This window comes from Hypomesus nipponensis, chromosome 9 (assembly GCF_054491055.1).
Source record: "Hypomesus nipponensis isolate SF chromosome 9, ASM5449105v1, whole genome shotgun sequence".
Lineage (NCBI taxonomy): Eukaryota > Metazoa > Chordata > Actinopteri > Osmeriformes > Osmeridae > Hypomesus > Hypomesus nipponensis.
In genome coordinates this window covers 20,742,354-20,762,467 of record NC_140369.1, presented here as the reverse complement: position 1 = coordinate 20,762,467, position 20,114 = coordinate 20,742,354, and the positions used below count along the sequence as shown (strand labels likewise).

The window sequence follows — 20,114 nt, the reverse complement described above, 5'->3', positions numbered from 1 at the left end:
ACTAGTTTAGAATATGCAAAAACAAGGTTGCTGAGCTGAAAACTGGAAAATATAAAGTAGCATCATGTACAATAAATGACAAGAATCTGGAAAACATAACTAATGCAATAACTCTGGTTTACCATCATGCATCAAGCTAGATACCAAACTTGGAGGCTTGCAAATATTCATGTTAACAGACTGGTCTCAGATTAGCTAACGCCACTGTTTTCTAACACTAGCAGTTGAAGTGGGGTTTATGGCTATCTTAATCCAAACCAATGTTTATAATAGCAAGATTTAGATTTTGGTTAAACCCTATGGTACCAATCCCATGCATGACATATCTCAATTTTATTTAGATAAAATAACAACTGGTAAATATAAGGTAGCCTTCACAATAAATGACAAGAAGCTGGAAAACATAACTTGTGCAAAAACTCTGGTTTACCATGGAATCAATAATTATTCAGATGTATAGCTGTTCATATTAGCTGTGCTGTCAGACATACAGGCTGACACAGTAATTCAGGAGTCGTCTGACAGATTTAGCAATCTTCAGCTATTGTCCGAAAAGTTTAAGTTCATCTATAAAATGGAACACATGACAAAAGCTGAGTTGGAGGAATCAGTGACAAGATATGCCCTGGCTACCAATGATGTTTCAAGGGATATCATTCAGGAAATGTACCCAGCGAGCCGTGTACTTAGGGGTCATGAAAAGGCTCTGGATAAATTAAATGTCCTCCTACAGGAGAACCTTGATTTGGTTTTTCCAAATCTAACGGTAGCTCTGAGAGTTTTCCTGACAATGCCAATGACAGTTGCCTCTGCAGAGAGATAATTCAGCAAGCTAAACCTGATAAAGACATATCGTTCCAACATGAGTAATGATCGCCTAACCCAATTAGCAGTCATTTAAATAAAAAACAGTGTGGCACGAAGTATTTCATTTGATGCAATACTAGATTAATGGGCAAGTGCAAAAGCCCAAACCCTTACTATGTTACAATTTAGTAGGAACTAAAGAGCGCTCTAGAATCTTTGGTAGCAACACTCGCTTTGGAAGTCGCTTTGGATAAAAGCGTCTGCTAAATGAATAAATGTAAATGTGACACTGTTACATAAGCTACATTATAGGAGGGTTCTAAAGGATCTTTGTTTGTAGGCCTACTTTTGCATTTTAAGGCATTATGTTGCATTGGTTATATGTTATATAGGTTATAATGATAATGTTAATGTTTTTCAATTTACAACTGTTTATTATTTGTTAACATTGTTAATAATACCATATAATTATGTATCATTATGGTAGGCCTACAGTGGCTGATACCCTTGAAAATAAACTTTTACTATTTAAAGCCCATACATGATGATGTCCGGCACACTTATTTTTTTATGGGGGGGGCGCCAAAATTGTTGTTGCATACCCCTCCGACACTGGGTAGTTGCGCCCCTGTACAGAATGTTGCGTGGGCTGATGGTTAATGGTTTGCAAGTTAAACTGCAGGTCCCTGATCCATCACCTGTCAGCTGTCCTTCGCATATCCACGTCAGACATTCAGCCAGATTTCGATGCACTTGTACAAGCCCACTGGATTCCTCTCACAGAACAAAATTTGTACAAAGTTTATCAATTGCATATCTTTAACATTCTGCAAAACAACTTTTCATGGTTTGTGAATATTGACTACTTACATATCAAATGAAACACTGATGTCATGATTATTTTAGTTTTTACTGTTACTTCTATAGTCTTTTCCTAGTTGACCAACATGTAAAATATTTCTAAAAACATTTACAGAATATTTTTATTCTTCTGATAACCAGTAGCAGCTAATCAAAACATATACTATACTGCTTTTTACAATGGGGGGAAATGAATAGTGAGCAGAATTAAGTTCAAGTTATGGTTTATGCAGCCTCCAACACATTTCAAGTTTCTCATGTGGCACCTTGTCGAAATTAATTGTCTACCCCTGACTTACGGAGCTGGGCCATGGAGCTAACCCATGGAGCTGGGTTTTGATGCTTGGGAGAGTGTGGCAAGCTGGTTAAGCCAAGGCCAAAAAGCCAAATGACAGGTGTGGCCATCTGAAGGGCATTCGACAGCAAGGGGGGACCCGCTATAAGACTTTGAGCCATAAAATGTTAGGTCAGTAGCACTTTCTATTTTGAAATGTTTTATTTTGCTTGCAATGTTTTAGATTGGCGGCTCAGTGAAGCACTGATGACAAGATTTTTTTTTCTATGTACAATTTAATTGTGCTTCAAATAAAACCAATATTTACCTACACCTTATTCTTGTTTAAGATCATTTACATAATATATATGAATGTATATGGAGCATGATAAAAAGGTGACCTTGAAATTGTGGCGACGCAAGGAAAAATTTGGGCGCACCTACATTTTGTGCTGGTGCATCTAAATAAAAAAGTTAGGCGCACCAGTGCAAACAAGGGCGAATAGTGTTTTTACTGTATGTACATCGTGACTGTCTCCTGACCAAGTAAGTGAGTTTAAACTTGTAGTATTGCGTTGTGTTGTTGCTAAATCTTGTGTCTGGGCAGGGCTGCTAAACAGCAGTTATCCAGGCCTTAAGTTAAGTAGCTAGCTAGAGATCGTGCTCAGGGTACTTGCCGCTGCGTGAGACCCTGGCCTTTGTTTACATAATTAGGGTCATTGTAGGAAGCAGCTAAATAGCCCTGACATCTGTAACCAGATTCAGAGCGAATAGTGTTTTTACTGTATGTACATCGTGACTGTCTCCTGACCAAGTAAGTGAGTTTAAACTTGTAGTATTGCGTTGTGTTGTTGCTAAATCTTGTGTCTGGGCAGGGCTGCTAAACAGCAGTTATCCAGGCCTTAAGTTAAGTAGCTAGCTAGAGATCGTGCTCAGGGTACTTGTCGCTGCGTGAGACCCTGGCCTTTGTTTACATAATTAGGGTCATTGTCAGATGCGCCTTGCATATTTAAGGCAGCTGGCACTCTAGAGGCAGCCTCGTCTGGCAGCCTCGGTGCACAAAGACTCAGTCGAACAAAGACAAAGGAGTCTACCTGCGGGAGTCCACCGAGGAAGGCCGACGAGGAGGATCACCTCTTCTGATAAGTATCAACCTATTCATATTCATAATTAGATTATATTCTACCTAGAATTTATTCATAGCTAGCATGTGTTTCTTTAGCATTCCTGTTCATTACACTACCCGTAGACGTAGATATGTCACAAAATATATACGGTCTACTTCTAACCTTCACTACCTATCCAGATCTTCTCCACCTGCCCTCTCTCTTTCCTTAGGGCTCTGGAACTGCCAGTCTGCTGTGAACAAGGCAGACTTCCTCCCGGCGTTTGCATCCCATGCTTCTCTTCATGCCCTTGCGCTGACAGAGACATGGATCCGCCCAGAGAACACTGCAACTCCAGCTGCTCTCTCCGTCAACCACTCCTTCACTCACTCACCCCGCTCAACTGGGCGGGGTGGTGGGACAGGTTTGCTTCTTTCCCCATATATTAAATACACATCCACGCCACTCTCTTTTACTGCCAAATCATTTGAACACCATTATGTGATGATAACTAATCCTATCAAAGCATGCTTAATTGTTCTTTATCGCCCACCAGGACCGCTAGCTGACTTTGTGGACGAGCTGTACATGCTCCTCAGCGTCCTCCCGGATAATGGAACCCCCCTGATAGTCCTTGGGGACTTCAACATCCACCTCCAAGGAACGCAGGCTGTTGACTTCTTGTCCCTCCTGACTGCCTTTGATTTGACGCTGCTGAGCACACCGGCAACCCACAAGGCAGGCAAACAGCTAGACCTCGTCCTGACACGTAACTGTATCACTGACTTAACCTCTGTAACCCCACTGCACATATCTGATCACTACTTTATCAAATTCTCTGTCTCTCTCCCTCCAACTCCTCCTACCTCCCCTCCCCTCGTAACTTTCCGGCGCAACCTCCGCTCCCTATCCCCCTCCCATTTCTCCTCTGTTGTAACATCCTCCATCCCTCCCATTGACGCGTTCTCGTCCCACCCCACTAACACTGCCACCGACACCCTGTTAACCACGTTAACTGCATCACTTGACTCTCTCTGTCCCCTGTCAACCAGGCCTGCACGATCTTCTCCCTCCTGCCCGTGGCTTACGGATGTTATTCGTGAAAAGCGGTCCACCCTTCGAGCAGCTGAGAGGAGATGGCGCAAGTCCAAAGACGGTCTGGACCTTGATAAGTATCACTCCCTCCTTAAATCCTTCTCTTCTCACATAACTGGTGCTAAAACCCTCTACTTTCTTAACAAAATTAACTCTGCTTCTAACCCCCACAAACTTTTCTCTACCTTCTCCACCCTTCTTAACCCACCTCCCCCACCCCCCCCCCCTCCCCCACCCCCCCCCCTCCCCCCACCCCCCCCCCCCTCCACTCTGACAGCAGACGACTTCTCCTCCTTCTTTGAGGAAAAAGTCTCCGACATTAGCAGTCGGTTCCCTAAACCCACCTTTCCTACCCCCTCACCTTTCATGACTGACCCAACTAAATGTCTAAACTCTTTCTCTCCCCTGTCCGAGTCAGAGCTCTCTGACCTCATTCTCTCTCATCGCCCCACCTCCTGCCCCCTTGACCCTGTCCCCTCCCCTCTCTTTCAAACTATCTCCCCCTCTATCATAACTTTTCTGCTCCATGTCCTAAACTCCTCTCTTACCTCTGGCACCTTCCCCTCTGCCTTCAAACAGGCCAGAGTTGTTCCTCTACTCAAAAAACCCTCCCTTAACCCTGCCGTCCTCCAGAACTACAGACCGGTATTACTGCTACCCTTCTTTTCTAAAACAATTGAACGTGCTGTATCTAACCAACTGTCTAACTTTCTCTCTCAGAACAACCTGCTTGACCCCAACCAATCGGGCTTCAAGACCGGCCACTCCACAGAGACTGCCCTCCTTTCAGTCACCACTGCCCTCCAGTCTGCCAGAGCGGCTTCGAGGTCATCCGTCATCATTCTGCTGGACCTTTCTGCAGCGTTTGACACGGTTAACCACCAGATCCTGCTCTACAGACTTGGAGAGATGGGCATCACTGGCACTGCACTCCAGTGGATCTCATCCTACCTCTCGGGAAGATCCTACCAGGTCTCCTGGGGAGGCAAACTGTCAGACCCCCGCCAGCTCTCCACCGGTGTCCCACAGGGCTCCGTCCTTGGACCCCTCCTCTTCTCTCTGTACACCAGCGGTCCCCAACCCCCGGGCCGTGGACCGGTACCGGTCCGTGGGTCATTTGGTACCGGTCCGCAGAGAAAGAATAAATAATTACATTATTTCAGTTTTATAAAAAATAAAAATAAATGTATTTTTCATGCACCTTAAATATTTGTTTTTGTGTTGCGTCTTATTTTGAAGGCATGTTTAAATATTACCATAGCGACCAGAGAGTGTTTGGGGCAGAGCGGGGCAGAGCCGCAGAGACATGGACATAATAAGGGCAGAGAGGATTCATGTTATGTTGTTGGCACGATGTTACGAGGCCGCTGCTAATAAAGTTGCATAAGAGTACACAGTGGATTCACGTTTATTATTGTATTTAGAAAATGCCACCGTTTGTATGCCGGTCGTATCATTTTATTTTATGTATTTATGCGCCACGCCTTAAAGGCCGGTCCGTGAAAATTTTGCAACATTAAACCGGTCCGTGGCGCAAAAAAGGTTGGGGACCGCTGCTGTACACCACCTCACTTGGACCAATCATCACCTCCCATGGCTTCTCCTACCACTGCTACGCTGACGACACCCAGCTGTACCTGTCGTTCCCCCCGACCGATCCGGGGATCTCTGCTAGGATTGAGGCCTGCCTCGCAGACATCTCCGCCTGGATGACCGAGCACCACCTCCAGCTGAACCTCGCCAAAACAGAACTTCTCATCATCCCGGCAAAACCCTCCATCTCCCACGACCTGTCAATCACCCTGGGATCTGCGACGGTGACCCCCTCATCCTCTGCCAAGAACCTTGGGGTTACAATGGATGACGAGCTCTCCTTCACGGCCCACATCGCCGCAGTCTCCCGGTCTTGTAGATTCACCCTCTACAACATCCGAAAGATTAGGAGATACCTGTCTGAGCACTCCACCCAGCTGCTAGTCCAAGCACTGGTCCTCTCCAAGTTGGACTACTGCAACTCGCTGCTCGCTGGTCTCCCAGCATGTGCAACCCGCCCTCTTCCGAGGATTCAGAATGCAGCGGCTCGCCTGGTCTACAATCTACCCAGACGCTCCCATGTTACCCCGCTCCTCATCTCCCTCCACTGGCTACCCATCAACGCCCGTATCAGATTCAAGACCCTGGTACTGACCTTCCGAGCAGTGAACGGGACTGCACCCATCTACATCAAGTCTCTCCTGCAACCTTACACCCCCACCCGTCACCTACGGTCTTCTTCAGACAACCGCCTGGTGGTCCCACCGCTCAAGACTGCCCGGTCCCAACACAAGCTCTTCTCCTGCCTGGCGCCCCAATGGTGGAACCAGCTCCCCACCTCCATCAGGGACACTGACTGTCTCCCCACCTTCAAGAAAAGGCTCAAGACGAACTTGTTCCGGGAGTACAACGGCACTTAAGAATGCTTGGCTGGACTTGTTAGTTTCCTCCAGGATCACTATGACTCTTATTGAGTGACTTGTTGCTATTGTAGGTTAGATATAACGAAGTTAAGTCTTGTACTTGCTGTGTAATATTTTACTGTTGATTGCTCTTTTACAGGTACAGTCCTGCACTTTTGTGGTTCATGTTGTTTTAATTTGTAACTTGTATAACTACATGCTCTTATGGGTCTTCCCTTTTGGCACTTGTTTAGCTTTTTCACAATGTATGCTTCATGTTTTGGCTGCTTGCAATGTTTGGGACTATCTCGTTGTTATGATCAGTGACCTATGCTCTTTTGTAAAGCTCTCTCTTGGAAGTCGCTTTGGATAAAAGTGTCTGCTAAATGAATAAATGTAAATGTAAGGGAAAAAGTTAGTCTGGAGCCCTGATTCATATGATTATGGATATTTGGAGAGAAAAAATGGTCCCACAAAGGTTCATCTAGAGCACAGTGGAAATAGTATAGGGCTCAATTCTAACCAGTCACTCTGTCTTGTCAGAAACATTCCATTGCTGTTTGGTGATATTGTAGGAATAGGTGATAAAAATTGGCATTTGCTCCTGCTCTTACTTCAAATTCTAATTCTGGCGTTTTCCCCTAGTATTTCTAAAGGCATGACTGTCCTCCTGAAGCATTTAACAATTGAGCACCATGAGTTATTTAAAGAATTTTAAAAAATCCCGTAGAATTTATGGTAAAAAACTGGCAGCTGTGGTTGCCAGAAATCTACCGTAAAAAATATGGTCGAAATGTTCTTCTGTTTACAAACTCCTGTGTAATTTACGGAAAAAACTGGCAATTGTGGTAGAAATCTACCGTACAAAATACGGTCGAATTGTTCATATGTTTAGAAAATCCTGTGAAATTTACAGGAAAAAACTGGCAATTGTGGCAGAAATATACCGTAAAAAATACAATCTAAATGTTTTTTCTGTTTAGAAAATCCTGTGAAATTTACAGAAAAAGCTGGCAACTATGACTGAAATCTACCGTAAAAAATATGGTCTAAATGTTTACAAAATCCCGTAAAATTTACGGTGAAATACTGGCAGCTGTGGTTGCCAGAAATCTACCGTAAAAAATACGTTCGAAATGTTCTTCTGTTTACAGTAAACTTAAAAGTGAACTGTAACATTTACAGTAAAAACTTGTTTTGGTTGCTATAAATAAAACATTCAGAACTGGTATGAAAGGCAAATATATATATTTTTGAATCTTTACCAGAATGCCAATTCAATAACACCACACCATTCTACAGAATGAACCAAATGAAATACATTCTTTGACAGCAATAACACAGCTTTTTACAAGCTTCTTGTTTTGCATAACAGTGCAAAAATGTGTCTTCACCCCAACTGATGTTCTGGGCATTGATGGTTGTTTGTTGTGTGTGTCAGGGCCAGAGGTAACATCTGACACACTCTCCCAAGTAGGCTACATAAGTGTTAGCTGCTCAAATCATTCCTTATAGTACCATACCATTAATAGAATATCTTTATTAGTATAATGACAATAAAGATATTCTATTCTACTAATGGTATGGTACTACAAGGAATAATTTGAGCAGCCAACACCTATGTAGCCTACTCGGGAGAGTGTGTCAGATGTTACCTCTGGCCCTGACCACACACAAACAACCATCAACGCCCAGAACATCAGTTGAAGATGCATACAAATGTGTTCAATAGTAGTACAAAACAGTATACAAGCCAAACATAGCTTTCCAAGGACAGGACTTCCATATAAGTAGTTTCAAAGTCATTCAAAGTCCAAGAATAACAGCACATCCTTCTACAGAATAAACCAAATGAAATACATTCTTTGACAGCATTAACACAGCTTTTTACAAGCTTCTTGTATTGCATAACAGTGCAAAAATGTGTCTTCACCCCAACTGATGTTCTGGGCATTGATAGTTGTTTGTTGTGTGTGTCAGGGCCAGAGGTAACATCTGACACTCTCCCGAGTAGGCTACATAAGTGTTAGCTGCTCAAATCATTCCTTATAGTACCATACCATTAGTAGAATAGAATATATTTATTAGTATGATGACAATAAAGATATTCTATTCTACTAATGGTATGGTACTACAAGGAATAATTTGAGCAGCCAACACCTATGTAGCCTACTCGGGAGAGTGTGTAGATGTTACCTCTGGCCCTGACCACACACAAACAACCATCTACCCCAGAACATGAGTTGAAAACGCATACAAATAAGTTCAATAGTAGTACAAAACAGTATACAAACATTGCTTTCCAAGGACAGGATTTACATTTACGTAGTTTCAAAGTCATTCAAAGTCCAAGCATCTTAATCTGCTCTCCATTCATGATCAGCAAGGTCTGCTATGAGTGTAAGGACTCGGGGGTTCACTGGGAGCTGTTTTTTGTTTTTCCTTGATTCGACTTTGGTGCCTTTCTCAGGGTTTATGCTGAAGAAGCACCTAGAACAGAGAATTAAATTACAGAATGTGTTTCTCACAAATATATACACTAATTTAAGGGATGGTTCTCACAAAAAAATGTAATACTGCCTACCGTTGCATGAACTCCAGAGTAGAACCCAGTTCCAAAGGGTAGTGAATGTTAAAACAGTAGTAACTGCCAAACATCATGCACAATGCAGAGATGAAAGTCGAAATGTGTGGAGTTGTTATTTTCTGGTCAATGCTCAGCATGAACATTTTGGATGCGTAGCAGGAAGATCCTACAGACAAAAGCAAACAATAAAATGAACTTTAACAGTCACTTGGCGGAAGATATTTTGAAGAATGTTTGTAACCAAACAGTTGTGGGGCACCATTAACTCCGGTAGTATTTTTTTCCTGGAAGTCAATGGTGCCCCACAAAGTGTTTGGTTACAAACATTCTTCAAAATATATTCCTTTGTGTTTAGCAGAACAAAGACATTTACGTTTGGAACATCATGTGGTAGAGTAAAAGTAATAATGTTTGGGTGAACTGTCCCTTTAAAAAAATATGACACTGAATGTTATTCATTCAAACTTACCGCAGACAATGATGCAGGGTGTTGCTGGTAACTTGTCTACCTCCACATCTTCGACAGGGTAAGACTCTTCCACATACTGAAACATCACCTCTTCCTTTTCATCGAAGTAGGCAAGCAGAAGAAGCACCACATCTTTCAAATCTTCACTGCATCCCTCAGTTTGGCACCTCATAACTTCTAGTTTTGCAGCAACTTGCATTACTTTTGTCTTCTTTTCTGCACCAACTGTTTTGAGAAAGTTCAGGAGCCGCTGTCCTTTTTTATCCAAGCTTTTAAAGAACATCTCCTTCAGATCAATTCCAGTCAGCTGATTGAAGTGTACACATATTCCATCCTCTTGAAAGAGAAAAGGCCAGTTCTCACAAAGCTGTTGTATGCTTGCTCCGTTATTTATGTCTTTGCGTTGAGAGTAGTATGTTGCTTTCAAAAGGTTGCTAAGTTCTTCTGGGTCAACGTTTGTTGTTTTAGACATGATCTTCATCCGTTCTTGTTGATCCAACTGGCTCTCTTTAGTCTCATTGAGCGGCATACATTTTAAATTCCAGTTTACACAGCCATAGGTGTCTTGAACCACTGCCTTTTTTCAGGAGAAATCTCCTCTGTGTCAGAGTCTTCTGTTCTGTTGCGCTTTCTGATTTTTGGCACGTTGGGTCTCCACATTTTCGATGCGATTCTGAATTTGCTTGACCAGCGAGTTATATCCTGAACCGATTATATCCCCTTCGATGACATCCTGCAAGGATGCAGGGTATTTGCCCACCATCTGTTTGGCAATAGCTGTAGAGCCTTGTTTACTGGGACAGTCACATACCTTCATCATTTCAGACACGACAATTCTGACCATATCTCGTCGCATTCTTGGACTTGGTCTTTTCTTCCTTTCTAAAGATTGAGTCAATTCTTCTGGAAACTTCTGCCATGGAATCTTAAAACTGTCTGCCCAGTCCGAAACAACTCTTGAAGTCTTGCCCAACGATGGGGATGATGAACATGAAGCACTGCTGCTCTCTCTGGAACTTGACGAGCTATCAGCACTTGGTTCTAAAAACACAGAGGTAAAAAATGAGTTATTTGATCACTTATGATACCAGATTATTTAGGAAAACTATAATTTTTATACATTATGAAATCAAAGGATGAAATGTACTTACTGATCTGGCTCCAGGCAGATACAAGTTTTCTGGCCTGAATTGGCCGTAATGCTGGCAAGAGATCTGATTCTTGAACGTATTTAAAATCCTCAGGTGATGTTGCTCCAAGTGAAGTCAGTGTGTCCACAACTGTTTGCAGCACCGAGGGTGAAAGATCTTTCAGTACCTCAGCAATTGCACTGGTTACTACACTGCTGTGTTCCGATTCATCCATGACTAAAACAGAGAACAATTTGTTGTCATTAAAATGTATTAAAGGTATGAAAGAAATATGTATCACATTTTGGTTTGTATTATTTAAGTTTTTGCATTGATTATCAATCCAATCTAATGTTACAACAATGCGAGACTTGTACTGAACTAATGTGACACTACGCTGTGTTTCAGGGGAACTACCCTACATCCTTGCAACATGTACGACGTCAATGGGTAAAAGTCAAGCAAGTTCTCAATGTTCAGATAGTGAACTCTTTCGCTGGTATTTCTAAGCGAATACAAATGATACTCAGGAAGAAAATCAGCTATAAACACCCTGGTCAGCAGATGAACACGCTCCTCTGTGACAAACATGAGCAGAAGTTCACCAAACTCCACTGTCATCATTTCTAATGATAAACAGTTGGCCCTTTTTGAATACAGTTCCTTTATACTGTATTTCCACAGAAACCTTTGTTTCTATTTCACTGAAGCTGAACTGACAAACTGCATCTTTGACCGTTTCACTGTAAAGCTCAGAATAAAATGGAGAACAGTCTTTCATTTGCAAACATGGGGGAGAAGACCCAGCTGTCAAATAGGCCTGAAACAATTGATGCCTTTCAGAAAGGGTGTGACACAAGTTTTTGAAATTCTTCAAATGTCTGGCACACCTTCTGGAGTAACTATGTTTACTTTCAAACCTCATTGTCCATAATCTGATCAACGGACCAAATTTGAGTATCAGACCTGGATAGTGTCGCAGGTAATGATGTTTTGGTTTTAGATTCACTTCTGGAAAGGCTGCTTTTCTAGACTCCAAGTATTCTTGGATAAGAACATTCAAATAAGTAACCTGTGACACAGAGATTTTCTGAGCACAAATCAGTTCAACAATGTCCTTTAGCTGTAGAGTTAATTGCCAAACTTCATCAGCAGGATCCATTACTCTATCACCAAGTATAACAGGTAGAAGCCGTAAAAAATTCCAATTTTGAATGGCCTGACCTGCCAGCTTAGTTCCATGTTTACTGACCTCAGAAGGTTTTGTTAAAGCATCCGAGCCATTATATTTGAACTGCCTGATTCGACGGTTAAGAATTGGGTAAGTGAACCACTTCTTCTTAACAAAGTACTTGATGTAAACAGCAACATCATAAGACAACACGCCTTCAAAAATATCGTGACCAAGGCAAGGTGGCAAGCCAGGTTGGCACACTTTAAAGTTCTTCAAACAGTTGAAAACTGAATCAAACTTTATGCCTTGAACAGTTGCATTTTCTGTCTGTAACTGGTTAACAGCAGCACTGTAGCCCTCAACAGTGCGTGGTGGACCACATACATTTGGGTCAACACTTTGGAATTTATCTCTGGTAATTAGACAGTACCTGCAAAAATAGCTGGACTGACTGAAGTTTTCTGTGAAACCACCGATGCAGTGGGATCCTAAATTGTCTCCAGCAATGCAGTAAAGAGTGCCTTTTTTAACAGATTGATCTGACAAAGAAATCCCATTTTCCTCAAGGTCTTTCAGGTCCGCTATTAGCTCTGAGAAAACACTTTCATGGGCAAAGTATTTAAAGTCTTTCTCTCTGCACAACATAACCAGCTGCATATGTTCTGTGTTTGACCTGAGATGAACTGGCAAATTAACAAGAGAGAGATATACAGCCAAGATGCTGTGTTTCTTTCGTGCAGAACCTAAAGGGTTTACCACCTCAAAAGCATCCTGATAAAGAAGTAGCTAGAGACTTGGGTTGTCTTGAGAGACATCTCTGCACTTCAGTATTTGGCCATCTGTGCAATCAGAAAGTACATCAGGAGAGTTTGTTTCAGGCAGGTGCATCGAAATGCAATTACCCCCAAACTCTGAATTTAACAGACACTTCAATGTCTCTTTCACAGGTACATAGTATGCAAATCGCTCTGTACGATTCACATCTCTACCTAAAAGTATTCTTTTTGGTTCAACATATTTGAAAACTTTTTTAACCCGTTAATTAGTAGCGTCACGTATATGTGATCGTTCAAAAGCGGGCCCCACAGAGTACCGTCACACATATGTGATTCTGAACATTCCAACCGACTATTTTCCGATAGACAAAAACTATATGACAAACGCTATAGTATGGCTTCAAAATGTACAATTAGGAGGCTAACAAGTAACACTAGCAGGTAGTAGCATTGCTACAAGTATTATACTAGGTTGCTAGATAACGGAAGCTAACTAAAGCTAGCTAGCTTTCGTTTTGAAAAAATAACTCACTCTGGTGGCAGCGTCGGTATTATTTAGAACTCACTCCTCTAAAGGTTAAAGGTCTGAGCCCTTGAGTACTCTGTTCGCATAGGTCCCTTATGACAAACAGAAAACAAGTCTGATTCCTGCACAGTAGAAAATATTTGAGAAATTGTCTCTGTGGGTAACGACAAATTCTGCAGAAGTGAATGTAGCTTACTTAAAGTATATGTCTGTCCCAATTCATAAATATTTTGCATCTCATCTACAATATTTTGTATTGTAGACGCTGGGAGAAGAAACTGACCTTGTAATTTCAGATAAAATAAGCTAACATTTCTCAAATACAAATCATCAAAATTTTGAAACAAACCCGTTTCACTTTCTTCTGACACAAATGCATCTAGGTCAACAGGACATTGCTCAGTTGAAACAGACGGTATCTCTGATGCAGAATGCCGATGTGAATCGCTAATGCTGTTTATGGAACAGTTCCTGTGCTTCCTAGACATATGACTGGTAAAAGAGGACATGATTTGAAAAGCACTTTTGCACCCTCTCACTGGACAGTTAACTGCACGTCCTTCCTTCCTTCATATGGTTCTTTAAGTGAGCAACAAGACTGGTCACATCCTGGCACTGATGACTACATAGTGAAATACTGCATGTCAAGGCTGTATCAACCACTGCATGTGCAGTCACAGCAGTGGTAGAGCTGTTATGGCGCCGATAGAAATGGCTCTTGAATGCTACATATTTGGAAAATAACTGTTTGCACTCAACTGCTGCACATTTGAAAATGGCGCGAGGTTCGTTACGATGCAGTCTGCAGTGCAGAACATATTCCCTCAGACTTTGCACTGTTAAACTACAATAACAACAAGTGTACATTTTAATTGGTTTTCAAAACGTACCTATCCTGTATTCAACATGTAACAAATGCGAGATATCGTTTAAACATGAAGTTTGCCTAGCAAAATGTCATAGAACGACATCCTACTACTAAACCTATTTACAAACGTTTAAAATCAAATACATTTGAGCGAATTTGTGTATTTCCAATGAGTAAGTCTACTGTATATATTAAAAAGAGAATACGTTAGGTTCCATCAAGACAGCCAACAGTTACGATAACGACATGCTAGTAGGCTATATGAAAATAAAATAAACGCTTTACAACACACATGCTGTAGTCAACAGCTTGTAAAAATATTATTTAACTTCATCTTCTTTATTTGTGCTTAACAGACAGATTTTGTGTGGGGAAAAATTTTCAGTTTTCAATTTACGGGCTGTGACTTTCTTCTAGCTTGCTGTACTGTCTGTTCCAGAAAAAACGCCAGTTAAACGCTTTACAACACACATGCTGTAGTCAACAGCTTGTAAAAATATTATTGAACTTCATCTTCTTTATTTGTACTTACCAGACAGATTTTGTGTGGGGATTTTTTTTTCGTTTTCAGTAGCTTGACGGTCTGTGACTTTGTTCTTGCTTGCTGTGCTGTCTGTTCCAGAAAAACCACTAGTTCAAGGGCAAAAGGCGCGAGCGCACGTGATGCAACTTCCTAAGCGCTTATTGGACAATTCAAAAGATAATAACTTCAAATCATAAAATGTTTGTAAAAATATGGTTTCTTTATATTATGCAGCGTCATGGTACATATGGGACAACTGAAAAGCCAAATAAAAAAAAGACTGAGCTTCAACACACACAAATTATCTTTTTCATCAAGGAGTCATTGAAATAATCTAATCTGGGAGACCGAGGTCTTTTCAACGGCTCTTAACCCTTCTATTATATTGCGGGTCAATTTGACCCATTTACAATTTTGAGTTGTCTAAAATACTAGTTAAACTCTCGTTTTCATCATAAAATTAAATGAATTTTCCACATTTAGGGTCATGATGAACCTAACTGCAAAATATGGACAATGTCTGTGTAGATTTTGTATTTAAACTAAGGTACTGTACCAGAGGCTTTACTGTATCGTCAATGAAGTACGTGTTCAAGGGTGTTGTTAGGCCCGACTCGCAGTGGAGGGCCGGCAAACCCTGGAACACGTACTTTGACGATACAGTACTGCCTCGAGTACCTTATTGCTTTTATGATACGGTCACCTGCGACATTATAGTAACTAAATAAATACTGCTGCCTTTCAGCACAAAATAGTTATAGCCAACATGTTGTGTATCGCATTTCAGTGGCCGAGAGAAAATAGTCCCGTACTTGTGGCTGTTGCTATGCAACGGACAAACAGCATTGTGAACGTCCCGTTTGTTAGCCTAGCTACCTAGCTAGCTAGCTAGAGATCTCGCACCATCTCATTCATTCACATTGATTAAGTTGTCTTTGGATGGTCATACAAATTGAAAAGGTAGTCTATAGTAAATTAAACAGAAAATAAAACCGTATCTAACAACGTTAATTATCTCCGTGATTGTATAGTACATTTACATTGTTGTAACATTGTACATTTTTGCTGGTCTGCCAACTCTCGCGTATTGGCCGTGAGACACGCAATTTTTACAAAGCAATAATGCAAAAGTTATACAACTTTCTTGTATTTATATGTACAGTACTTATCTGTGAAGTCAACAATTAATTCATGTTTAATAATTAACAGTTTTTTACTGTTGCTACTTTACAGCTTTTCACCGTTACATTTGTTTTTTACGGTGAAATAATATATTTTTTACAAAGCAATAATGCAAATGTTATCGAGCTTTCTTGTATTTACATAAACAGTACTTATCTGTGAATTCAACGGTTAATTCATGTTTTTATAATTAACAGTTCTTTACTGTTGCTAATTTACAGTCTTTCACCGTTAAAGCTACAACTTTTTTTTACAGTGCAAAAAGATTGCTGCCCAAACACCATTTTATGGTGCATTATCCAGCCTGTATTCGCAAAATTGGACAGTCAGTCCACATGTGGAGCATGAGGTTCGAGGCTAATCATAAGGTTTTTAAAGGGGCAATTGACTGGGTTTTTGGGGTATTTCACACTGTTCCTTAAGGTCTCCGAATAGGGTATGTAACATTGGTTAGGTTGAAAATGGCCCGGGTGCTCTTCTATGCCCCCTGATAGATCCTCTGAAATGTTCCCGGGAAAAAACAGTAGTTTTTCTCCTTTTATGGTATGCTCATTAATATTTAGATGAGCTTCGCGCTGATTGGTTGGTTTTCAACGAGTGAAGCTGGGGAGCAAAAATGCAACACGGCCAACAGCAGCACTCACTGAAACACCGAAAGGTGGAGACCTGAAATAAAAACGCGCAAATAAATCTATTATGTCTACACAACACTGTTTTCAACAGATTGACTACATATCATTTGAAATGATAACATTACTTGTTTCCACGTCTGTTGTTGAAGCAAACTGGATTGACTTGGGGGGGTAAAACGTTAGGCTTAGCAACCAAACTATATCGTGATTCAACTCAGCTTCAGTTAGCAAGCTCTAAATATCTTGCTGAAAAATAACCTGACAAAGATCTGGACAAACATGCATCGGTAATTGTAGATTTACATGACACGGGTTATTTATTTGAATGAAACACAGTCACAACATGAAACAACGTTAGCCCCATTGCCAATAAACTAGGCTAAATTATCACACATTCTACCTATGCTCCTTGCGTTAGCAAGCTAAACTAGTTTACATGCCTACTACAGTCTAGGTGTTACTAGTAACAGTTACTAGCAATGCTAACGTATCCTGTATCTAGCACCTGCCTTTCTCCATTTCTTTCAAATAGATTATCTAGACAGGCGTTAGCAATAAGCCAGACTGCTGTTCGTTTTCTGGCTATTTTTTCGGAAGCCTCCCTTCTAATGCCAACTACAGCTAGTCTAGCTAGAGTCATTTGATGTGTGTAGAAACATATTTAGCATCCTACCTATGCTATATACAGGACACGTTAGCATTGCTAATAACTGTTAGCACAACATCATACTGTCCTTACAGCTTGCGGTTGCAATGAGCATAGGGTCGGAACAGCACCTCTTTCCAGGTTCAGCTTCCTAGCAAATCCTGCTTGAAATTGTCCAAGGTTGTCAAAACTGTCTTGAGTGAAATGTTCAGAGCAAATGAATGATTTAGTGTCGAACTTCGCCGGGATCTTCTCATAGACAACAGCAGCCATGCCTGTCGAATGTTTGGCTCCTTGGGAAGACTGTGGCTGTGTCTACTACCGCTTTTTACGAAGTACACTGCAATACAGTGCACTGCAAAACAGTGCACTCCGTCGCTGATAAGTCCTGTCTCAAATGGAACACTTGCGTTAAATACTCTGCTCGCGACACCCGCGAAACCTGCTTAAATGAACGCGCTTCTCCACCCCAAGTGGAAAAAGCTGCCGAAAGGGCTCCTCCTCTTCCGCTACGTAGCCAAGATGGCGCCCGTTTAGGGCGAGTAGTGTCCATCGTTGTACACAGTTTTTTTGGACCGTTTGGAGTGTGCCATCCGGGTACTTTCAGTGCACTGAATTCTGCTGGTTGCGTGAGTGATGCGCCCTAAGCACTGAAAGTCAGTGCTCGAAGTGCACAAGTGCGCGGTTGTAGACACAGCTTGTGAGTGTTAGCCTTCCCTGTAGTGTACAGCCTGGAACACACCATTTACAACCGTGGTCCATTTTCAATAACCCTTTTATAATTCAAAACGTTCTTCTTTGTAATTCCTTATAAGTAGCCTACACAGAGCAGCGCGCAGCTAAACTAGTATCGGAGATAGACGCTACCTCGGGCTGTTCTGGATGTAAATTTTGGGGCGTGACAAAGATACAGACCAGAGCCAAAAAGGGCGGTCCCCGGTCCTACGTCACACCGGTGGCTTTGTTGAAAAGCTAGCGTTTTACAGCCAAATCTTTTCTTTTTGAGATTTGAATAGGAAAGAGGTGTCAATGGACTTTGATAGTCACTGTATGTTCATTTTACCCACCGAACTGTCGTTATTCAACTATGACAAGGTAAAATCGGTTTTGCAATCAATTGCCCCTTTAAGAATACACATACAGACATACATATAGAATTTCAAAAACATCACCAAATCTCTGGAAAAAAGTCATCAGATGTCAATAGGCTAGCTTTTGGAAACGACACCATTCAGTCAAGTTGAGTGTGGACCAATGAAAACATTTTGTTGCAATGATGTTGAAAATTTTGAAAAGTTGGCAGGAATGCAACAGAATCCAATACAAACAAGTGTGCTTTCCATGAGCTGGGTTAAATTAGATGGGACAGAATATAGACCAGACCTCATTGTATGCTATGAAATTGAGAATTAAATTCCTGTTTTCAGTCGGATTCGAAAAATACTCTTCATTGACTGCACTGTGTATTTTATTGTCAACAAACTTTTCACAGAAACATTTTCAGAACATCATCATGCATTTTAAGTAGAGAGATACTGTGAGTTGGGTGAACTTGTAAAAGCCAACAGCTTGAAGTTCTACAGGCCTTTTGATCTGCAGTGTACATATGGGTCAGATGATGGGGAGTATATTGTACCTTCCTTTGTGTTGGTGTAATTGTTTCAACTGTGTTGTTGAAAATACAATTTCTAACTGATGCAGCGTTTTGACTTATTTACACACATGTATTTTTTGTCAAAATACCAATTACACTTAATTACCTTAATCAGGGTTTGTATGAGCACTATAAGTGCGGAAATAAATCACTTGGTGTTGAGATATTGACACACCTTGTGTAACTTCAACACTAACTTGGTTTAAATGAGGGGGTAAAACACTAGTGGTGTTAACGGTGAACACTTACAGTGTTGTTTTTACATTAAGCAAGTGTAAAAGTAACACTATTTAACCATTGTGCTACCTTAGGGTCATTTTGACACACAGCATTGTTGTGACAACTTTTCATGATAAAAACATAAAGTGAAACATTTTCTTTATCCTTCACGCGGTATCGGGGTCATTTTGACCCACATGTTGTGACAACTTTTCATGGTAAAAAAATCAAACATTTTCTTATCCTTCGTTGTGACCCACAGCTGCGTTGTCTATTACATCACCCTTGCGCTGTCTCCGGGTCCTTGTGACCCCCCTGCCATGTCCGCATTGTTTATTACAACACCGCCACTAATGTGGCATTGTAATAATGTGTTTTGCTACATGTATATTCTAAAATAAGGAGGAGAAGGAGGAAGCATACACCTGGTCCAAGCCACTAGTCTGAAGCCTAGTTTCATTGTCAATATAATGTTTCAGTGCTTTTGAAACCCTCATGAGTCAAAGTTGAGTCATAGTTGGTGTGTGTTGATGATGACAGTGATATAGACACATTCCCAGACTACCATGACTACCCAGGGAGGTAGGGATGGTGAATGCCTCCAAAATAATTGAAACCAACACACGCGCACACTGACAACTCTGAGAGACAGGAAGAGTAACACAAAAAGTGAGAACATTTCATTTCGATATGTTATTGTATATAAACAACCTTAAAAATAACAACATCAGTGACCCACAAACGCTATTTACAGAAAAGTTTCTTTCAGACAGCGGACAAAATCATGAATCTGCAGACTACCCTCGTCTAGGACAAAGTATTTACACACATCCAACCCACACCTACATCCACATCCATATTCTGTTAGCTGGAGTGTAGACTAAATGACTCAGACTCTGTGGTAGTAGAGGTTCCTGGGCATCTAGGAGGCGGAATCCTCAGACTTGAGACGAGGCGATCGAGTGTTGAGTCCTCCCGTCTGGCGGACCTCCTGAAGTCCGCCCCCAGGAAGGCATACAGCAGCGGGTTTAGACAGCAGTGGGCAAGTTATCCTTGTAGCTTAGTGCTAGCTGTAAATGGCGATAACCCATATGCTAGGTGTTGTGGAGCCTTCAAAATAAAAGTCGATTGCGCAATATGTCAGTGTTCT

General features: G+C 41.3%; 1 protein-coding gene and 1 long non-coding RNA gene across 2 annotated transcripts; one reads left to right on the top strand and one right to left on the bottom strand.

Moving 5' to 3' along the window:
• The first annotated feature begins 4,041 nt into the window (after positions 1-4,041).
• Positions 4,042-5,535, top strand: LOC146273447 (uncharacterized). The gene is made up of 2 exons (XR_014766676.1): positions 4,042-4,204; positions 4,864-5,535. It is a non-coding gene; the product is annotated as an uncharacterized LOC146273447 (long non-coding RNA).
• Positions 5,536-8,771: 3,236 nt separating this feature from the next.
• Positions 8,772-15,003, bottom strand: LOC146273446 (uncharacterized). The gene is made up of 5 exons (XM_084705713.1): positions 14,641-15,003; positions 10,786-11,001; positions 9,635-10,675; positions 9,163-9,331; positions 8,772-9,068 (listed from the first exon to the last, which is right to left on the bottom strand). Exons 3-5 carry the CDS (start codon positions 10,161-10,163, stop codon positions 8,936-8,938), a joined length of 831 nt encoding a protein of 276 aa, XP_084561839.1. The 5' UTR covers positions 10,164-10,675; positions 10,786-11,001; positions 14,641-15,003; the 3' UTR covers positions 8,772-8,935.
• Between the last annotated feature and the right edge of the window lie 5,111 nt (positions 15,004-20,114).

Bases quoted from the DNA above. Each gene is read 5' to 3' on its own strand.
- LOC146273446 (XM_084705713.1), bottom strand. From the start codon at position 10,163: ATGCCGCTCAATGAGACTAAAGAGAGCCAGTTGGATCAACAAGAACGG. The intron at 9,332-9,634 runs GTAAGTTTGAAT...TTTTGTCTGTAG, and splicing joins ACCCTGCATCATTGTCTGCG to GATCTTCCTGCTACGCATCC. The intron at 9,069-9,162 runs GTAGGCAGTATT...TCTCTGTTCTAG, and splicing joins ACTCTGGAGTTCATGCAACG to GTGCTTCTTCAGCATAAACC.